At 42.4% G+C, this 20,505-nt stretch overlaps 1 protein-coding gene across 2 annotated transcripts in view; it reads right to left on the reverse strand.

Moving 5' to 3' along the window:
• Positions 1 to 20,505, reverse strand: part of LOC124151215 (histidine-rich glycoprotein-like) — a 70,795-nt gene that overhangs the window by 7,154 nt on the left and 43,136 nt on the right. Inside the window, exons 2-5 of one of the 2 annotated variants that reach the window (XM_046523572.2) lie at positions 10,552 to 10,600; positions 5,138 to 5,231; positions 3,464 to 3,713; positions 2,331 to 2,403 (exon numbers count right to left, since the gene is read on the reverse strand). In XM_046523572.2, coding sequence (XP_046379528.1) covers positions 2,331 to 2,403; positions 3,464 to 3,713; positions 5,138 to 5,231; positions 10,552 to 10,600 — 466 coding nt within the window. Of the gene's footprint in view, positions 1 to 2,330; positions 2,404 to 3,451; positions 3,714 to 5,137; positions 5,232 to 10,551; positions 10,601 to 20,505 lie in introns of both variants that reach the window. The other variant, XM_046523571.2, reaches the window with a different exon arrangement.

Consider the following 20,505-nt stretch of genomic DNA (forward strand, 5'->3'; position numbering starts at 1 on the left):
TCAGACAAGGGATAGAATTTTCTTCATTGCAGTGCAACAATGGTCAGACAAGGCTAGGATTTACTTCATAACAGTGCAACAACGGTCAGACAAGGCTAGGATTTACTTCATTGCAGTGCAACAACGGTCAGACAAGGCTAGGATTTCCTTCATTATAGTGCAACAACGGTCAGACAAGGCTAGGATTTCCTTCATTTCAGGGCCCTGAGTTTGCTAATTTGCTTGTCTTGTTAGTTTAATGCCACACTCAATATTCTAGCTTCATTACTGCAGCCTGTAAATAACCAATCCTGGACCAGACAATCCAGTGAATGACATTGTGAGCAACAATCCACACCATTGGGGTAAGATGACACAAAACCAACCCAGTCACAGCCTGAACACCCAATCCATTTAGTCACCTCTTAAACCAGCATAGGTTGCCAGGGACCTATATTAACCCAGAATCCCTATCGGGGTTAGCTCAAGACTACCCAATCCTATCAGATCAACATTATCAGGCCATTTGAATCTGAGGAAGGTTAACCGAAATCAATTCAATAAACACAAAAGCAATTCTGTTCCTCAGACACTGTTAATGAGATTTATAAACATTTAGGCAGGAGTCTGCAGCAGAGACACATCAAATCTTCACAGACTGTCAATTGAGAGTACAAGACTGCTTCATACTGAATAGTTGTTTATGTCAAGGATTTGTCTCTTGCTTTGTGCTGCAGTCTGCAATATTCAACATTATCACAAGAGCAGCAGCAGGGGACAGATAAATTAGTGGTTGGTTGGTTGGTTTGTTGTTTAATGCCGCACTCAGCAATATTCCAGCTATATGCCGGCGGTCAGTAAATAATCAAGTCTGGACCAGACAATCCAGTGATTGATATCATGAGCATCAATCCACGCAATTGGGATAGATGACATGCATCAACCAAGTCAGCGAGCCTAACCATCGGATCCCGTTAGTCGCCTTTTATGACAAGCATAGTCACCTTTTACTGCAAGCATGGGTTGCTGAAGACCTATTTTACCCTGGAATCTTCACGGGTCAGATAAATTAGTGAGTTTACTGTCGCTTTGAACACACTTTCATTTATATCATAGTGTGTTAGTTTTCAGTGGGAAGGATGCCTAAAGTAACTCAGGTAATAGATCTTTGCCACTTCGAGCGAGGAAGTGTTATATACTGCTCAAAGAAGTTAAACAACACCAAAACAATTCAAGTTTTCATTGTTTCAAATCCATTCAGTAATCAATAGTAAGTTTGAATTATTAGTGACTTCTTCTGACAAATGCATTATTATTTTGCTTTACACCACTAAGGTGTGTTATGTCCACAGTTTCTGAAAGTTGTTTTTATTTGTAACTTAGTAACCCTGAAGGTTGGACGATTTGATTTGATTTGATTGTGTATGACGGCAGTCTGTAAATAATCGAGTCTGGACCAGTCAATCCAGTGATAGATATTGTGAGCAATGATCCACGCCATTAGTGTATGACGACAGCAATCAACCAAGTCACCAAGCCTGACCACCCGATCAATTCACTTGCCTTTTACGACCAGCACAGCTTGCTGAGGACCTATTCCAAAAGAGAATCCCAACAGGGAAAGCCTAAAGTGATCCATGTCTCAGATACATGAAACCCATCAGGTAAGGTGTGAGGCTGATTGACAAGGATCATAATCCTATCAAATCTGGAATTCAAACCCAAGACCACAGACCTTGGCACAGCTGGGATGAGACACAGCAAATTGCAGACAGGGTCGCCAAATGTTTTAATGCTGTGTATGGCTACATATTATGCACCAAAGTTTCAGCTGCCAGGCTAACACAGATGACATAATTGGTGCATTGTGTGAAGAGACATTTTTTTTCTGCATAATTAGCATAATTACTAGCCATTAGATTCACACATATATAATAACAGACAGTTGAGTTCACAAAGTGATGTTTGACAAATTGACCATAATGAGCTTGTCTGAATTTGTTCTCCCCTTTTAATAGCAGCTATACTGTTTGTTTGTTGTCTCAAAAAGGTATTGTTGGTTTGTTTATTGCTAAACACAGCACTCGGCACTATTCCAGCTATATAACTGCAGGCTCAAAATAATCAAGTCTGGACCATACAATCCAGTGATTTTGACATCATGAGCATCGTCAACGCAAATGGGTTATGATCAAGATGATGACACACATGAACTAAGTCAGCGAGCCTGACCACCCGGTCAGATAGTTGTCTCTTATGACACAAGCATGGATTGCTGAAGACAAATTCTAACCCAACCCAGATCTTCACAGGTCTCTACGAAAAGGTGACGTCTTTAAAGGAGACAGTACCTTGGACTTTCTTGTGGTGAGCATGGTGGTTCATACTCCCAGTCCTCTGATGAGCTTCCAGAATACGATGACTCTGCAACAATCAATCAAAATGTCTATACATACTGTGTGATTGAATAACAGTGTCTGGTGTTGTTGCCATTACGTTAGATGGCGGTGGACTGTAAACCAATGCCTGACCCAGACGCCCAGTGGTCAGCTCCAAAGCTCCAGACATCCCCCTATGTTTACAGTCAGTCGTGATCCACTTTTACACTATTAAAATATTTGACACACCAGTGTTTCCATATCCTTTCATTATTAAGATATCATGAAACAATATTAGAGAAAAAAGTAACTTAATTTAATTACTTTATCACTAACACAGCACAGTTATTTTTATGGTTGCCAAACGCAAGGCCTTTTCAAGACATTTCATGAAAAGTGAGGGCTTTCTAAGGGAGATTCAAATTCAAGGCCTTTTCTAGGCATTTCATCACATACTAAGGCCTTTTCAAGGCAGATTCAAATTCATGGCCTTTACAAGTCAGTTCATCACACACTAAGACCTTTTCAAGGCAGATTCAAATTAGGGTGTTTTCAAGGCAGATTCAAATTAGCGCTTTCCAAATCAGAATCAGATTCAAACTCAAGGCCTTTTCAAGGCAGATTCAAATTAGGGACTTTTCAAATCAGATACAAATCCAACGCCTTTTCAAATCAGATTCAAATTCAAGGCAGATTCAAATTAGGGACTTTTCAAGGCAGATTCAAACTGGAGCCTTTTCAAGGCAGATTCAAATTCAAGGCCTTTTCAAGGCAGATTCAACTCCAAAGCTTTTTCAAGGCAGATTCATTTGGGGTCTTTAAAAGGCAATTTCAAATTTGGGACTTTTTGTCATATTCAAAGCCTTTCAGGCTAATATGAACCTTGTTATCATTATGACAACTGATGTGGCCATATTGAAATTCTGACCAGAACAACGTGAGCATGTTATCATCCATTAAATATACAACATATAATATAAATACATCATAAAATATACATGCAACATAAAACATCCAAATAATATTCAACAAGGCAAGGACATCGTTATATTGCCATGCTAAAGACAGAACATAAAACACACAGATATCCATACCTTATCATTCACCTCATTGTGATGTTTGTTGCTGACGTGCTTAACCTCATGCTGCTTGATACTAGGATGCTGCATGTCTTGATGCCTGCTGAGGGAGTGCTGCTTGTTGCTAGGGTGTTCAGCTTCATGTTGTTTGGCATGGACACTGATGTGGACGTCATGAGGACGCTCGATGTGAGGCTGCACCTGATGGTGTCGCTCCTGCTGTCCATCAGACTTGATGTCTGGGTGATGCCTCTGGAAGTCCCTGAACAGCTTCTCTCTACAGGAAGGAAACATCTCCACATGAGTGAGCAGATTCCACACTGTTCACAACAAGTTGCATGTGTTGGCCAGCGTAATGTGGGGGGAAAGCCAAGTGTTTCACAGGTCTAGGTTTCCCACATCGGGGCAACCAAGAGAGATATAGCAACCAAAATGGCAAGGTTCATAAACAGTATGAATATATGCTAAAACCTACAGTTAATTTTGGGTCTGATTTAAACGGGGCGGTCGGGTAGCCTGGTGGTTAAAGCGTTCGCTCTTCACGCCGAAGACCCGGGTTCGATTCCTGACATGGGTACAATGTGTGAAGCCCATTTCTGGTGTCCCCGCCATGATATTGCTGGAATATTGCTAAAAGCGGCATAAAACCATACTCACTCACTCACTCACATATAACCCAGCAGAAAGATGCCTTCTACCAAGTGATCCCTCATCATTGCTACATCAATAATGATTCAACAATTTGTGATATGTGGTGTAGGCCAATCATTTCTTTTTTTTTTATTTGCTTTACGGATCCATGAATCTGCCAAATCTAAAATTTGCTCCATTGTTTATCTCATCTGTAAGTTGATAGCATATTTGCACAGAAAAAAAGATTCAAAACAAGAACCTTATCTCAATAATTTTTATACTTTTAATACTTTTTAAATTCAAACAAGATTTTCATGTAGAAATGTCTCAGATATTTACCACCCACATGAAACCCATCAGGAAAGATGTAAGGCTGACTGACAAGGATCATAATCCTATCAAATCTGGAATTCAAACCAAGGACCACAGACCTTGGCACAGCTGGGATGAGACACAGCAAATTGCAGACAGGGTTGCCAAATGTTTTAATGCTATGTATGGCTACATCAATAATGAATCAACAATTTGTGATATGTGGTGTAGGCAAATCTTTTCTTTTTTTATTTGCTTTACGGATCCATGAATCTGCCAAATCTAAAATTTGCCCCATTGTTTATCTCATCTGTAAGTTGATAGCATATTTCACAGAGAAAAAGATTCAAAACAAGAACCTAATCTCAATATTTTTATGTAGAAATGAAAAAAAAAATACTCTTATACCAGCCTACTTGTAGTGGATGAGAAAAGCTGAATTGCATTTTTCCTTCTATTTTTTCACCTACCGACAGGTATTTTCCTGTAAAAGAAAATCTGTAAAGAAATAAAAAAAATAGTGTGGCCTAGCAAACAGACACTCAGATTAAACAGAATCAGTGATACTGACAAACAAATGATATATTTGATGTGGTCTAATCCTTATAAAAGAAACAACATTCTTTAAAAAAACCAATGCTGGAAATCTAAATATGTCCAAAGAACCTGAAATCCCCCCGCATGAAGCTGCTAGTGTGATCTGTGTAATCCCCTTCCCAGTTGAGGTGATGTTTGCTGTAACAGTAGAGAACTCACCCTTGTTTCAGGAAGTGTCTGTTGACACAGAGTGGCTTCCCGGTAGCGGAGCCCTCCACACACACCTGGCCCTCTGGACAGTTGCAGCCTGACACTGGGGACACACACACACACAACATGGTCAAACTGTCACAACTCACAAAGAAAACAGCAGTGAATCTATCCAATAACAGGAGGACCATGAAAAATACATGCTACAACATATTTGGAAAATATTCAATTCTGATTGGTCAAAACTTCTTAAATGCATTTGGGCCATGAAATTCATTTAAAATTATTTTTCTGTTTGTTCATTTATGGATCCATTCACCGTATTTTCATAAAAAAATATGCCACATGACTAGCTCCCACCTGGATTAGTAGTCAACAGCATAAAATGTCACCAACAACAGACACTTCAGTCTGGCAATTTCAAGAGATGTTTATAGAACCAAATAAGCATTTTGACAGATTTTACAAGCATGGTAAAGACACAAAGGTAAATCAAGGTCACAATTTAAAATAGCACCCCAAAATAACCAAAATATGTGTCGAGCCACGCTACTAACTACACATACACCAGATTTCATGGCATTTTGAACACAAATAGCCATATTATAAAATAGTGTTTTAACATGGCTGACAAGGCGGCCATATTGAAATTCAAATTCGAACCTCTTGCCCAAATTTGGATGTCATCATTGGTGGACTTGACATTCAGTTAGGTGCGTATTATGTTCTCACACACTAAAAACACATAATCACACAAAGAGGTGATGCTCAATTTGACATTAATATATTGTGTCAAATTTGTCATAGTTGATTCCATGCATAGCTAAACAATAGTTCCCTCCCTTGTTCGTCATACAGTCTTTAATACGAGAACATATATACATGATTCAGGTAATATTTCAAACAGAACTTATTGTCAAAATTATTACGCTTATAATTAATGTTGATGAAGTCTGGTTTATTAAACAATAAAACATTGTTCTATCATGACGTCATTTCTGGAGATTCAAACATGCGCTTGCAACATGATGGCGTTGTATATAGGACAATGTCATTTTTTAGAGGGGAGTGTCTAGCAAGTTGTTCCCCAAAGATGGAGATAAACATAATAGCCGAACTATTGCATCCAAAAGCAGGAGTCTCCGAGAGATATGACAATTGTTATAGGGAGAAAAGGTACAGGTAATCGACGTGAGGATTGTGAGAATAGGCTGGAGATAACCACTTATGCATAAAATGGACCTCTCCAACATTGCCTAGGTCGGCTTCAATTTAGGGAGTCATCATTATTAAAATATGGGTAATTATTTTTAAAGCTTGTACATTTCATCATCATCCTCAAAGAGGCTATACAGAATGTGCATATCTCATATAAGAAATAAGCGACTTGTGGTCTGCGCATCTCATGGTTAATATTCTTCCTGCAGTGTGGTATTAAATAACATGTTATTATTACACTTAATTTAAAAAAATCAACTTGGTTAGAAATGTTTTGTATTGGAACAGCATCAGTCTGCACCTGTGACCTTTTCTCTGACCCTTTTCTCTAACCCCATCAAGCAACAAAATTCCCATACATGAACAGTGTATTCAGTCTGGGTCATCATGATCGTCTAAGGATTAGCTTCTGATGAGTATTTGAAGAAACATATACAAAAACATTCAAATATATTGGCAATTCACTCCTAAAATGAGAAAATATTGGTTTGGAAAAGAAAATACTCTTATTGGATAATCAGTTATGCATGGGTTCAATGCAGGGTCGTACAAAGCAATTTGGAAGTTGATGAGAAAAAAATAAGAGAAGTTCGTATATCCTAAATATTAGACTACAAGCAGCAACAGAATGGGTCGTCTAGAAAATGGTCAGTATGACCTTATCCATTATAGCGCAATGGGTTGGAGATGAAAGTTGGGAGTGCTAGAATGGTTGGGGGCGTTTGTAGATGAGGGTGGGGTGTCTGTAGATGAGGGTGGGGAGTCTGTAGATGAGGGTGGGGTGTCTGTATATGAGGGTGGGGTTGTCTGTAGATGAGGGTGGGGGTGTTTGTAGATGAGGGTGGGGGTGTTTGTAGATGAGGGTGGGGTGTCTGTAGATGAGGGTGGGGTGTCTGTAGATGAGTGTGGGGTTGTCTGTAGATGAGGGTGGGTGTGTTAGTAGATGAGGGTGGGGGTGTTTGTAGATTAGGGTGGGGGTGTTTGTAGATGAGGGTGCGGGTGTCTGTAGATGAGGGTGGGGTGTCTGTAGATGAGGGTGGGGTTGTCTGTAGATGAGGATGGGTGTGTTAGTAGATGAGGGTGGGGGTGTTTGTAGATGAGGGTGGGGATGTTTGTAGATGAGGGTGGGGGTGTCTGTAGATGAGGGTGGGGTTGTCTGTAGATGAGGGTGGGGTTGTCTGTAGATGAGGGTGGGGGTGTCTGCAGATGAGGGTGGGGGTGTTTGTAGATGAGGGTGGGGTTGTCTGTAGATGAGGGTGGGGTTGTCTGTAGATGAGGGTGGGGTGTCTGTAGATGAGGGTGGGAGTGTTAGTAGATGAGGGTTTGGGTGTCTGTAGATGAGGGTGGGGTTGTCTGTAGATGAGGGTGGGGGTGTTTGTAGATGAGGGTGGGGTTGTCTGTAGATGAGGGTCGGGTTGTCTGTAGATGAGGGTGGGATTGTCTGTAGATGAGGGTGGGTGTTTTAGTAGATGAGGGTGGGTGTGAGGGTGGTGGTGTCTGTAGATGAGGGTGGGGTGTCTGTAGATGAGGGTGGGGTGTCTGTAGATGAGGGTGGGGTGTCTGTAGATGAGGGTGGGGTTGTCTGTAGATGAGGGTGGGTGTGTTAGTAGATGAGGGTGGGGGTGTTTGTAGATGAGGGTGGGGTGTTTGTAGATGAGGGTGGGGGTGTCTGTAGATGAGGGTGGGGTGTCTGTAGATGAGAGTGGGGTTGTCTGTAGATGAGGGTGGGGTTGTCTGTAGATGAGGGTGGGGTGTCTGTTGATGAGGGCGGAGTTTCCTGTAGATGAGGGTGGGGTTGTCTGTAGATGAGGGTGGGGGTGTTTGTAGATGAGGGTGGGTGAGGTGAGGTGAAATTGGGTTTAACGTCGCGTCCAAGATTATTGCACTTATATAGCGACGTGCATGCACGTGTATGTGTGTGTGTGGCTGCTTGTTCTAGTCCGGACTGATGCCGATTTATAGTGCTAGCTCACTGAGATACAATGCCGCAGTTTAACATGAATACCCCACTCAGACACAGTATACTGACTCCGAGCCGACCAGTCCTTGTTTTAGCCCTTTAATGCTGAGCGCCAGACAGGGTAACAACAAGTACAATCTTTTAAAGTCTTTTTGTATGACGCGGCCCGGGATCGAACCCCGGACCTTCCGCTCTCCGGGCGGACGCTCTACCACAAGACCACGGAGGCGGTCAGATGAGGGTGGGGTTGTCTGTAGATGAGGGTGGGGTTGCCTGTAGATGAGGTTAGGGCTGTTTGTAGATGAGGGTGGGGTGTCTGTTGATGAGGGTTGGGTTGCCTGTAGATGAGGGTGGGGTTGTCTGTAGATGAGGGTGGGGTTGTCTGTAGATAAGGGTGGGGGTGTTTGTAGATGAGGGTGGGGGTGTTTGTAGATGAGGGTGGGGTTGTCTGCAGATGAGGGTGGGGTTGCCTGTAGATGAGGTTAGGGGTGTTTGTAGATGAGGGTGGGGTTGTTTGTAGATGAGGGTGGGGTGTCTGTAGATGAGGGTGGGGTTGCCTGTAGATGAGGGTGGGGTTGTCTGTAGATGAGGGTGGGGATGTTTGTAGATGAGGGTGGGGGTGTTAGTAGATAAGGGTGGGGATGTTTGTAGATGAGGGTGGGGGTGTTTGTAGATGAGGGTGAGGGTGTTTGTAAGTAAGGGTGGGGGTGTTTGTAGATGAGGGTGGGGGTGTTTGTAGATGAGGGTGGGGATGTTTGTCGATGAGGGTTGGGTTGTCTGTAGATGAGGGTGGACTTGTTTGTAGATTAGGGTGGGGATGTCTGTAGATGAGGGTGGGGTACCCTGTAGATGAGGGTGGGGATGTTTGTAGATGAGGGAGGGGTGTCTGTAGATGAGGGTTAGGGTGTTAGTAGATGAGGGTGGGGGTGTTTGTAGATGAGGGTTGGGTTGTCTGTAGATGAGGGTGGGATTGCCTGTAGATGAGGTTAGGGCTGTTTGTAGATGAGGGCGGGGTTGTCTGTAGATGAGGGTGGGGTGTCTGTAGATGAGGGTGGGAGTGTTAGTAGATGAGGGTTTGGGTGTCTGTAGATGAAGGTGGGGTTGCCTGTAGATGAGGGTGGGGTTGTCTGTAGATGAGGGTGGGGTTGTCTGTAGATGAGGGTGGGGGTGTTTGTAGATGAGGGTGGGGGTGTTTGTAGATGAGGGTGGGGTTGTCTGTAGATGAGGGTGGGGTTGTCTGTAGATGAGGGTGGGGTTGCCTGTAGATGAGGCCAGGGGTGTTTTGTAGATGAGGGAGGGGGTGTTTTGTAGATGAGGGTGGGGGTGTTTTGTAGATGAGGGTGGGGGTGTTTGTAGATGAGGGTGGGGGTGTTAGTAGATGAGGGTGGGGGTGTTTGTAGATGAGGGTGGGGATGTTTGTAGATGAGGGTGGGGGTGTTTGTAGATGAGGGTGGGGGTGTTTGTAGATGAGGGTGGGGTGTCTGTAGATGAGGGTGGGGGTGTTTGTAGATGAGGGTGGGGGTGTTTGTAGATGAGGGTGGGATTGTCTGTAGACGAGGGTGGGGTTGTCTGTAGATGAGGGTGGGGGTGTTTGTAGATGAGGGTGGGGATGTTTGTCGATGAGGGTTTGGGGTGAATTTAGTTTAACGCCACTTTGAACAGTATTCCAGTTATATCACGGTGTGTAAGCTTAATGTGAGACGAAAGCCTAAAGTGAAGCAGGTCTCCAATGTTTATCACTTTGGTGAAACCCACAAGCAAGGGCATGGTGCTGACAAACCTAGAAACATATTTGGGGTGAACCAGGATCCGAACCCACGATCACAGGTTTCTGATGTGCCCAAGGGAAGCAACACTGCACAGCAAATTGCGGCACCTTAGAGGAATGGGCCACCTGTGCCTCCCTGTCAAGATGAGGGTTGGAGAGTGTATTCAAACCAATGTGGACCCTGAATAATCAGTTGACAAGCATGGGGTCCCAGATACTGAATCTGACCCAGAATCATCAACGGGCGGTCAGGTAGCCAAGTGGTTAAAGCATTTGCTCATCACGCCGAAGACCCGGGTTCGATTCCCGATATGGGTACAATGTGTGAAGCCCATTTCTCGTGTCCCCCGCCGTGATATTGCTGGAATATTGCTAAAAGCGGCGTAAGCCAAAACTCACTCACTCACCCAGAATCATCTTGTTTTTCAAAGAGATCTTTTTTCCCTTCACCAGTCACCATGGTAACAATATACGTACCTCTCTTTAAATGAAGTGTGTTCTTGGCATGACCAACATGATGTGCTTTCTGAAAACATAAAACAATAAAAATCATGTTTTTGAATAGTGTTTGTTTGTTTATTTGTTTTTTATCGCCGCACTCAGCAATATTCCAGCTATATGACAGCGGTCTATAAATAATCGAGTCTGGACCAGACATTCCAGTGATTGCCATCACGAGCATCGATCCATACAATTGGGATACGATGACATGCATCAACCATGTCAGCGAGCCTGACCACCCGATCCCATTAGTCCCCTTTTTTGGCAAGCATGGGTTGCTGGAGATCTATTCTAACCCAGGTCACAGGTCTTTGAATAGTGTCCACATACATGCACTGTGAGATAAAACCTGCTTGAACAATTCATTTTATCTGTACCTGTTATATAATTACGAGATAACAATAACTATAAAATCATGCTCTACAGGACATGTGTATAATTGTTGACAGGCAACAACATTTTAAAGATCACAATAATCAATGCTTTTTCATACCAGAAATCAAAAAACATTCTCTAATCAAAACAGATATGCAGTCTTCTAAAATTGGTACCTCAACATGCTCATTGCATGGCCAATAGTTTGAATAAAACACATCATATCAGAACCATCATTCAGCTGAGTGAATGTGAGGGATAGAATAAATATCAAATTCTGCAGCTAAGTAGCCCATCTAAGCCCCAGAGCCATAATGGAGTCTAACTGTTTGGTTTCATCTGGATGTACCAGTAAGCCATTCAATCGGATCAAATTTCAGACACACGATATCCAGCTTCTGAAAGCATCATCACTCAACAAAGATTTACAGTCACACCTCCTCCTCTATAACTGATCAAGGGAGATAACTCCTAAGATATATAATAAATCTAACGTACTTCCAAACAATTTCCTATTTGGCTTGACCGGTCCAATTTAGTGATTAATAACTGATACTATAGGACGTGTCACTTGAGACATTGCTGTCTAGAGCTTAGCAACATGTTGGCATGTAGTACTACATAAGGCCACAATAAATTATATCCATGTGTTTGATAATTTTGTATCAAAGTAACGAGAGAGCATCAGATGGAGCATCAGATGACAATAACCAGTCGCCCAGATCTACAATTACATTAAACTAATGGCAGAAAAAGTGTCAGTTCACATAACAAGAATTACTGCTAAGTACAGCTATAATAAACTCATCTTCTGTGAGTACAGTATGTACTCCATATGATTATCATGCACTGACAAAGACATGTTTTAGGTCATTGACAGTGTTGCTCATGGCTGTAGATAACCTACATCTTACAAGAAAAGCTCTTCTCCAAATCATGTTATTTGACCCCTTCCAAAATCCAGTCTTGTATAGATTTCCCAGGAATACACATTTATCATGAGGATGGTTTGCTTATCAATATGCCCTTCTGATGTAGAAAACTGACTCCACCATAAAAAAGGGGATGAACAATTGCCAATAAATGAGTAATGTAATATTCTACTTATCCCAGGAATATTTTTTACCTTTACATGCTACAAAAACATTATCCTCATAATATATCAATTGTATATTTAAATAGAAAGATTATGTGATTAACCTTATCAAAAGTTTAGCATATATATTACATACCTTGTTTTATCCCTTACTGACCATGTTGTTACCCTGTCTGGCGCTCGACATTAAGGGGCTAAAACAAGGACTGGTCGGCTCAGAGTCAGTATATTGTGTCTGAGTGGGGTAATCATGTTAACTGCGGCTTGGTATCTCAGTGAGCTAGCACTATAAATCGGCATCAGTCCGGACTTGTACAAGCAGCCACACACACACGTACATGCACGTCGCTATATAAGTGCAATAATCTTGGACACGACGTTAAACCCAAATTCACCTCACCTCACCTCACCTTACTGACCATTAAACAGAAATCCTAATCTTAGAGCTGCGTGAAAACCATGAAAACTAGGCCTCAAAGTTTCAACATCCTTGCTGAACCACACCAAGCCAAGGCCATATAACTTGGTGTTTTTATGATGCACTGATTCAAGCTAAGCTAGCATCTAGCTGCAGGGTGCGTTAATTGGGCACACTGTATCAGCAAGTTTAATTCTCAGTGGCAGTGCTGAAGTGCTAGGTGCTGAATTCAACCTCCAATTTCCTAGAGCTAAATTGTAATGTTTGGAACTATAAGATTTGGTCCTTTGATGCAGAATTAGCTCAGGCATGGGTCAGATGTGTGTGATTTATGGTTAGTTTAGGGATTAGAGCTAGTTCGCTTGATGTGGATTTGTGTGAGGAGTGAAGAGGAAGCAAATCAACAGACAAAGAATCATTTACTTTAGCTGAGAGAACCCTGTAGAATTAAATAGTCCAGACATAATGTTTCACAGAAGCAGCTTCAGAGAGGGTGGGACCCAGTGAAGCAGCAGGGGCACATTAGGCAGCCGTAGGCAGCAGCAACCAGGCAGGACACACACAAATAACATTGGAACAGTTTAGACATTTTTTGTTTGGACATTCTTCTGTATCATTACCAGTTTTGAAAAGAACCATCAGGACATTTTGGAAAACAGTCATTTGCTGTTCTTGAGTCTGATGAGAAAAGAAGCATCCTGGGATGTAGTGCAGTGCAGTGAGCAAGGTAATGCTGCATGTCAGCTTCATGTGGGAAGATACAAAAACATGCTGAACATCTTGGACCTTTTCCACTTCTGAGAGAGCGAGGTGTGAGGGTTATGGGCTGATATAATACTCGCAGAAGTCTAGGAGTGAAACCCTTGCCTGTTGAATCCTGGCACCTATCAAACAACTATGTGAAGGGATTTAGGAAGCCAGTGACACCATTTGATGTGGACAGTGCATAACAACCTGTGAAATTGCTCAGGATAATATACAGATCACGCTTCAGCAAAGTCAAACTTATGAGGTATTGGGATACATACAGCAGAATGTATGAGCACCGTAGTAACATTCCCATACAAATTGATTGAGTTGGATTTTATACCACATTGAAGTGAATTTCAATTGTACCACAGCGTGTCAAAGGTACCAAAATATCAAAATATTCATTTAAGCGAAACACACACACAGGTATGGTGCCAATGAACTAAGGGACAGTGTGTGTGTGTGGTGTGGTGTGGTGTGGTGTGGTGTGGTGTGGTGTGGTGTGGTGTGGTGTGGTGTGGTGTGGTGTGGTGTGGTGTGGTGTGGTGTGGTGTGGGGTGGGGTGGGGTGGGGTGGGGTGGGGTGGGGTGCGTGCGTGCGTGCGGTGGGGTGGGGTGGGGTGCGTGCGTGCGTGCGTGCGTGCGTGCGTGCGTGCGTGCGTGCGTGCGTCTGTCTGTCAGTCACCCTCGGGAACACAATCAGGATGAATCTGGACATTGAACTCCCTACAACCAGCAGAGATCCGGCAACATGGACATGGCTTAGTTAACACAAAAGGAGGATATTGTCACCACTGATTGGATCTTCATGCAGTTCGCGTACATCAATGCAGCTGCTTACAAACCTGAGGCCATAATTTCTCTGCAGGGACCATATGACAATGGACAATCCTAATTGATAATGGCCTCCATCTATTCATATACACTCTCTCGGGTTTTCTCTTCTCATCATGCCAAGTCACAAGGTCATGAAATCAAAATCCTCATTATCGTCAAACTGGTAAATAAATATCAGATGGGCACTTGTTCTGAAATACGGCGAGACACATCAGAAAATTGTCCATACCTTATTTAATTATTTTTGCCTTTCGGCAATTGTGTTCAGGATGATAGAGATGCCTGGCTTGGGATAAGACACATTGCTTGCAGGTAAATACAACTGACAGCCCAGGAATGATTTCTGTTACAAGGAAGTGTCCAACATTCAGGTTGATCACAGGTCAGAGTTTTTTTCCTCTGAGGCCAAAGTTCACAGTTTCCTATTTACAGCAAGCTTGATAATCCATTGTATCATGTCTTTGTTATAATCAGACCCACTCTGACAGCTTTATTTGGAGTCCAATTCCTATTATAGTTCTCCAACTAAATTTCACTCATGTGCAACACAAATTCTGTGGGAAGTTACCTACGGTGAGGTGAAATAGGATTTAATGTTGCGACACATTCATGATTCTTGCACCTATCCCGCAACATGCAAATAGATGTGTGTGTGTGGCTGCTCGTATTCATCTGGATGTAAATGGTGGTTCTATAGTGCTAGCTCAGAGATACCATGCCAGAGTTGAACATGTCCCAATGCCGAACACAAGACAGGGAAACAACAAATACCATCTTTAAACAGTGTTTGGTATGATGCAACAGGGGTCAAACCATCAAACCTGCTGCTCTCAAGGTACTCACAGATGCTCTATCTAAAAGGTCCAGGGCATTTATCATATTATAAACAAGACAGATATACACTGGACCACCAAGAGTACATTTCAGTAGTATTAATGGGCTCAGACAAATCTTCAAGCATTGGCCCTTTGGATATTTCTGCAGTTTCATGCTTAATAAGAGATTCTCTTTTTGGCACTAAACTTGTCCTCATGGCATTGATCAATAATACTGATATGTTGATGCAATGGAAATGAGAGTCTGTAATTTGTTCAATAAAAATGTATGTTCATTTGTCATGAAGCTTTACCAAAATAAATAACTTTTCCACTGAGAATACTGGATGTCCTGAAAAAAATGTCAAGTGAAATGTCTTATAATACTGAACTGTTCAGCTTTTCCTTCAGAGAAAAAGAGCTTGTTTTGAAGCAGTGACCAATACAATATGTGTCTAACAAACATCCCAGACCAGGGCATGTTTGTCACTGATAAAGGACCGGTTTGTCACAATGTGTCCTGAATGTGCCATTATGTCCCCAATGTATGGATCATTGCTCAAGCTATCAACCTCTGGTCCTCACAGCCCAGGCATCTACAGGCCATTCACAATATATAGCTAGAAGAGCGCTGACTGTGCAGTAAAACATGATTCCATGACACACTTTCCAGTCAGCTATATGACAGCTATATCAAACCACTGGTCAATAATAGTGGCAGCGGAGAATCTTGCTTGAAGGTTAAAACTCCCTGGTTACTATGTTATATTCTTGGTTTTTCATCAATCCTATCCTTCAGTACTCAGCTGTGACCATATCCCCCAAATCTCTAATTTGTCATACGACAACCCCTAATGTATTACATTATAAGACACTAGTCTGCTTTGAAAGTCACACAGGTTCATAAGAAGACACCACACAGCAAAACGCTAGAAATAGTCTTATCTACAGAGACCAAAATCGATATACGATTAATTACATGAACATGACGTTGACTGATTCGAAGTAGTTTCAATGGGGGCATATTTATGTCTGCCAGCTGCTACCAAATAATTCTATGAAAAGTAGCTCCAGTGAGTCTAGAGAACAGAATGTTTCTTTGTTTGTTGTTTAACGACACACTCAGCTATAATCATGTAAATAATCAAGTCTGGGGCAGACAATACAGTTATTGATATTGTGAGCAACAATTCATGCCTGGACACCCTAGAAACCAAGTTGACCAATGAAGATCCGTGGTGGAATAGGTCTTCAGCAAACTCATTCTTGCTGTAAAAGGCAACTATACCGTAAGAGGTGACTAAGGGGATCGGGTGGTCAGACTCGCTGACTTGGTTATTGGTATTCCAACTGTGTGGATTTGAGCTTATGTCAATCACTGGACTGTCTGGTTCAGACTCAATTATTTACCGACTACAACAATATGGATGGAATATTGCTAGTGCGGCGTCAAACACCAAACACCCTATAAAGCAAGAGTTGACCTGAACCATGTTGTAGCAACCAGTATAGAAAATGCTGGGGCCTATCGTAACCAGTGTCAGTGTGGTGTGTCCAGGCATGTCAGTGTGGTGTGGTGTGGGAGATGTGTGGTGTGGGAGATGTGTGGTGTGGGTGGTGTGGTGTGGTGTACTAGTCCACACTAATGCCGGTTTTATAGTGCAAGCCCACTGGAATACCCCACATACAGCATATTGATCATGACCAGCCCTTGATTTATCTCCATGCTGAGTGCCAGGCAAGGTAACAACAAGTACAATGGATTACAAAGGTTTAAAGTAACTGTCACGTTGGCTCATCTGACCTGTACGGACATATTAAATAACACGTGTTGAATCACTGAAGATATTATACTGACACAAAGCTGACAAGCTGAGGGATCATATTTGCCACTAATCCTACAAAATGACACTGACTTGAAAGCCATCACACAGAACTAAGCTATTATTGGGGTGGGGTGCGTGCGTGCGTGCGGTGGGGTGGGGTGGGGTGCGTGCGTGCGTGCGTGCGTGCGTGCGTCTGTCTGTCAGTCACCCTCGGGAACACAATCAGGATGAATCTGGACATTGAACTCCCTACAACCAGCAGAGATCCGGCAACATGGACATGGCTTAGTTAACACAAAAGGAGGATATTGTCACCACTGATTGGATCTTCATGCAGTTCGCGTACATCAATGCAGCTGCTTACAAACCTGAGGCCATAATTTCTCTGCAGGGACCATATGACAATGGACAATCCTAATTGATAATGGCCTCCATCTATTCATATACACTCTCTCGGGTTTTCTCTTCTCATCATGCCAAGTCACAAGGTCATGAAATCAAAATCCTCATTATCGTCAAACTGGTAAATAAATATCAGATGGGCACTTGTTCTGAAATACGGCGAGACACATCAGAAAATTGTCCATACCTTATTTAATTATTTTTGCCTTTCGGCAATTGTGTTCAGGATGATAGAGATGCCTGGCTTGGGATAAGACACATTGCTTGCAGGTAAATACAACTGACAGCCCAGGAATGATTTCTGTTACAAGGAAGTGTCCAACATTCAGGTTGATCACAGGTCAGAGTTTTTTTCCTCTGAGGCCAAAGTTCACAGTTTCCTATTTACAGCAAGCTTGATAATCCATTGTATCATGTCTTTGTTATAATCAGACCCACTCTGACAGCTTTATTTGGAGTCCAATTCCTATTATAGTTCTCCAACTAAATTTCACTCATGTGCAACACAAATTCTGTGGGAAGTTACCTACGGTGAGGTGAAATAGGATTTAATGTTGCGACACATTCATGATTCTTGCACCTATCCCGCAACATGCAAATAGATGTGTGTGTGTGGCTGCTCGTATTCATCTGGATGTAAATGGTGGTTCTATAGTGCTAGCTCAGAGATACCATGCCAGAGTTGAACATGTCCCAATGCCGAACACAAGACAGGGAAACAACAAATACCATCTTTAAACAGTGTTTGGTATGATGCAACAGGGGTCAAACCATCAAACCTGCTGCTCTCAAGGTACTCACAGATGCTCTATCTAAAAGGTCCAGGGCATTTATCATATTATAAACAAGACAGATATACACTGGACCACCAAGAGTACATTTCAGTAGTATTAATGGGCTCAGACAAATCTTCAAGCATTGGCCCTTTGGATATTTCTGCAGTTTCATGCTTAATAAGAGATTCTCTTTTTGGCACTAAACTTGTCCTCATGGCATTGATCAATAATACTGATATGTTGATGCAATGGAAATGAGAGTCTGTAATTTGTTCAATAAAAATGTATGTTCATTTGTCATGAAGCTTTACCAAAATAAATAACTTTTCCACTGAGAATACTGGATGTCCTGAAAAAAATGTCAAGTGAAATGTCTTATAATACTGAACTGTTCAGCTTTTCCTTCAGAGAAAAAGAGCTTGTTTTGAAGCAGTGACCAATACAATATGTGTCTAACAAACATCCCAGACCAGGGCATGTTTGTCACTGATAAAGGACCGGTTTGTCACAATGTGTCCTGAATGTGCCATTATGTCCCCAATGCATGGATCATTGCTCAAGCTATCAACCTCTGGTCCTCACAGCCCAGGCATCTACAGGCCATTCACAATATATAGCTAGAAGAGCGCTGACTGTGCAGTAAAACATGATTCCATGACACACTTTCCAGTCAGCTATATGACAGCTATATCAAACCACTGGTCAATAATAGTGGCAGCGGAGAATCTTGCTTGAAGGTTAAAACTCCCTGGTTACTATGTTATAGTCTTGGTTTTTCATCAATCCTATCCTTCAGTACTCAGCTGTGACCATATCCCCCAAATCTCTAATTTGTCATACGACAACCCCTAATGTATTACATTATAAGACACTAGTCTGCTTTGAAAGTCACACAGGTTCATAAGAAGACACCACACAGCAAAACGCTAGAAATAGTCTTATCTACAGAGACCAAAATCGATATACGATTAATTACATGAACATGACGTTGACTGATTCGAAGTAGTTTCAATGGGGGCATATTTATGTCTGCCAGCTGCTACCAAATAATTCTATGAAAAGTAGCTCCAGTGAGTCTAGAGAACAGAATGTTTCTTTGTTTGTTGTTTAACGACACACTCAGCTATAATCATGTAAATAATCAAGTCTGGGGCAGACAATACAGTTATTGATATTGTGAGCAACAATTCATGCCTGGACACCCTAGAAACCAAGTTGACCAATGAAGATCCGTGGTGGAATAGGTCTTCAGCAAACTCATTCTTGCTGTAAAAGGCAACTATACCGTAAGAGGTGACTAAGGGGATCGGGTGGTCAGACTCGCTGACTTGGTTATTGGTATTCCAACTGTGTGGATTTGAGCTTATGTCAATCACTGGACTGTCTGGTTCAGACTCAATTATTTACCGACTACAACAATATGGATGGAATATTGCTAGTGCGGCGTCAAACACCAAACACCCTATAAAGCAAGAGTTGACCTGAACCATGTTGTAGCAACCAGTATAGAAAATGCTGGGGCCTATCGTAACCAGTGTCAGTGTGGTGTGTCCAGGCATGTCAGTGTGGTGTGGTGTGGGAGATGTGTGGTGTGGGAGATGTGTGGTGTGGGTGGTGTGGTGTGGTGTACTAGTCCACACTAATGCCGGTTTTATAGTGCAAGCCCACTGGAATACCCCACATACAGCATATTGATCATGACCAGCCCTTGATTTATCTCCATGCTGAGTGCCAGGCAAGGTAACAACAAGTACAATGGATTACAAAGGTTTAAAGTAACTGTCACGTTGGCTCATCTGACCTGTACGGACATATTAAATAACACGTGTTGAATCACTGAAGATATTATACTGACACAAAGCTGACAAGCTGAGGGATCATATTTGCCACTAATCCTACAAAATGACACTGACTTGAAAGCCATCACACAGAACTAAGCTATTATTGGGGTGGGGTGCGTGCGTGCGTGCGGTGGGGTGGGGTGGGGTGCGTGCGTGCGTGCGTGCGTGCGTGCGTGCGTCTGTCTGTCAGTCACCCTCGGGAACACAATCAGGATGAATCTGGACATTGAACTCCCTACAACCAGCAGAGATCCGGCAACATGGACATGGCTTAGTTAACACAAAAGGAGGATATTGTCACCACTGATTGGATCTTCATGCAGTTCGCGTACATCAATGCAGCTGCTTACAAACCTGAGGCCATAATTTCTCTGCAGGGACCATATGACAATGGACAATCCTAATTGATAATGGCCTCCATCTATTCATATACACTCTCTCGGGTTTTCTCTTCTCATCATGCCAAGTCACAAGGTCATGAAATCAAAATCCTCATTATCGTCAAACTGGTAAATAAATATCAGATGGGCACTTGTTCTGAAATACGGCGAGACACATCAGAAAATTGTCCATACCTTATTTAATTATTTTTGCCTTTCGGCAATTGTGTTCAGGATGATAGAGATGCCTGGCTTGGGATAAGACACATTGCTTGCAGGTAAATACAACTGACAGCCCAGGAATGATTTCTGTTACAAGGAAGTGTCCAACATTCAGGTTGATCACAGGTCAGAGTTTTTTTCCTCTGAGGCCAAAGTTCACAGTTTCCTATTTACAGCAAGCTTGATAATCCAT

The sequence above is a fragment of the Haliotis rufescens genome, unplaced genomic scaffold, assembly GCF_023055435.1.
Source record: "Haliotis rufescens isolate VD_foot unplaced genomic scaffold, xgHalRufe1.0.p SCAF_11, whole genome shotgun sequence".
In the NCBI taxonomy this organism is placed as follows: Eukaryota; Metazoa; Mollusca; class Gastropoda; order Lepetellida; family Haliotidae; genus Haliotis; species Haliotis rufescens.